General features: G+C 42.2%; 1 protein-coding gene across 1 annotated transcript in view; it reads right to left on the bottom strand.

Annotated features, from left to right (window-relative positions):
* Window positions 1-282, bottom strand: part of LOC108578303 (NADH-quinone oxidoreductase subunit C/D-like) — a gene marked incomplete at both ends in the record, with an annotated part of 5,698 nt that overhangs the window by 590 nt on the left and 4,826 nt on the right. The window contains 1 exon segment of the mRNA XM_017941607.1: window positions 84-228. Coding sequence (XP_017797096.1) covers window positions 84-228 — 145 coding nt within the window.

The following is a 282-nucleotide window of genomic DNA, read 5'->3' as shown; positions in this document are numbered from 1 at the left end:
CATAGAGAATGTAAGTGCAGAGTCTAAATCTACAGGCTGTTTTGGCTCATGTACCGAAATTGGCGCACGCATAGCAGTACGACCTGAATAACGTCTTGGTTCACGTGCCACTTTTAAACCATGAACACGATAACCTGCATTTGGTGCAACATCTTGAATTGCTTCAAGCGTTGGCACTTGTTTCACAATATGTTCAATTACATCATCTAAGACAGTCCATGATACTGACTGACCACGCAATCCCGTTTGAATTGCATGCAACCAACGCCAAGATTCTTTAAT

This window comes from Habropoda laboriosa, unplaced genomic scaffold, assembly GCF_001263275.1.
Source record: "Habropoda laboriosa isolate 0110345459 unplaced genomic scaffold, ASM126327v1 scaffold6432, whole genome shotgun sequence".
Taxonomy (NCBI): domain Eukaryota; kingdom Metazoa; phylum Arthropoda; class Insecta; order Hymenoptera; family Apidae; genus Habropoda; species Habropoda laboriosa.
Note: the sequence above shows the minus strand (reverse complement) of the source record. Positions and strands in the feature narration are given on the sequence as shown.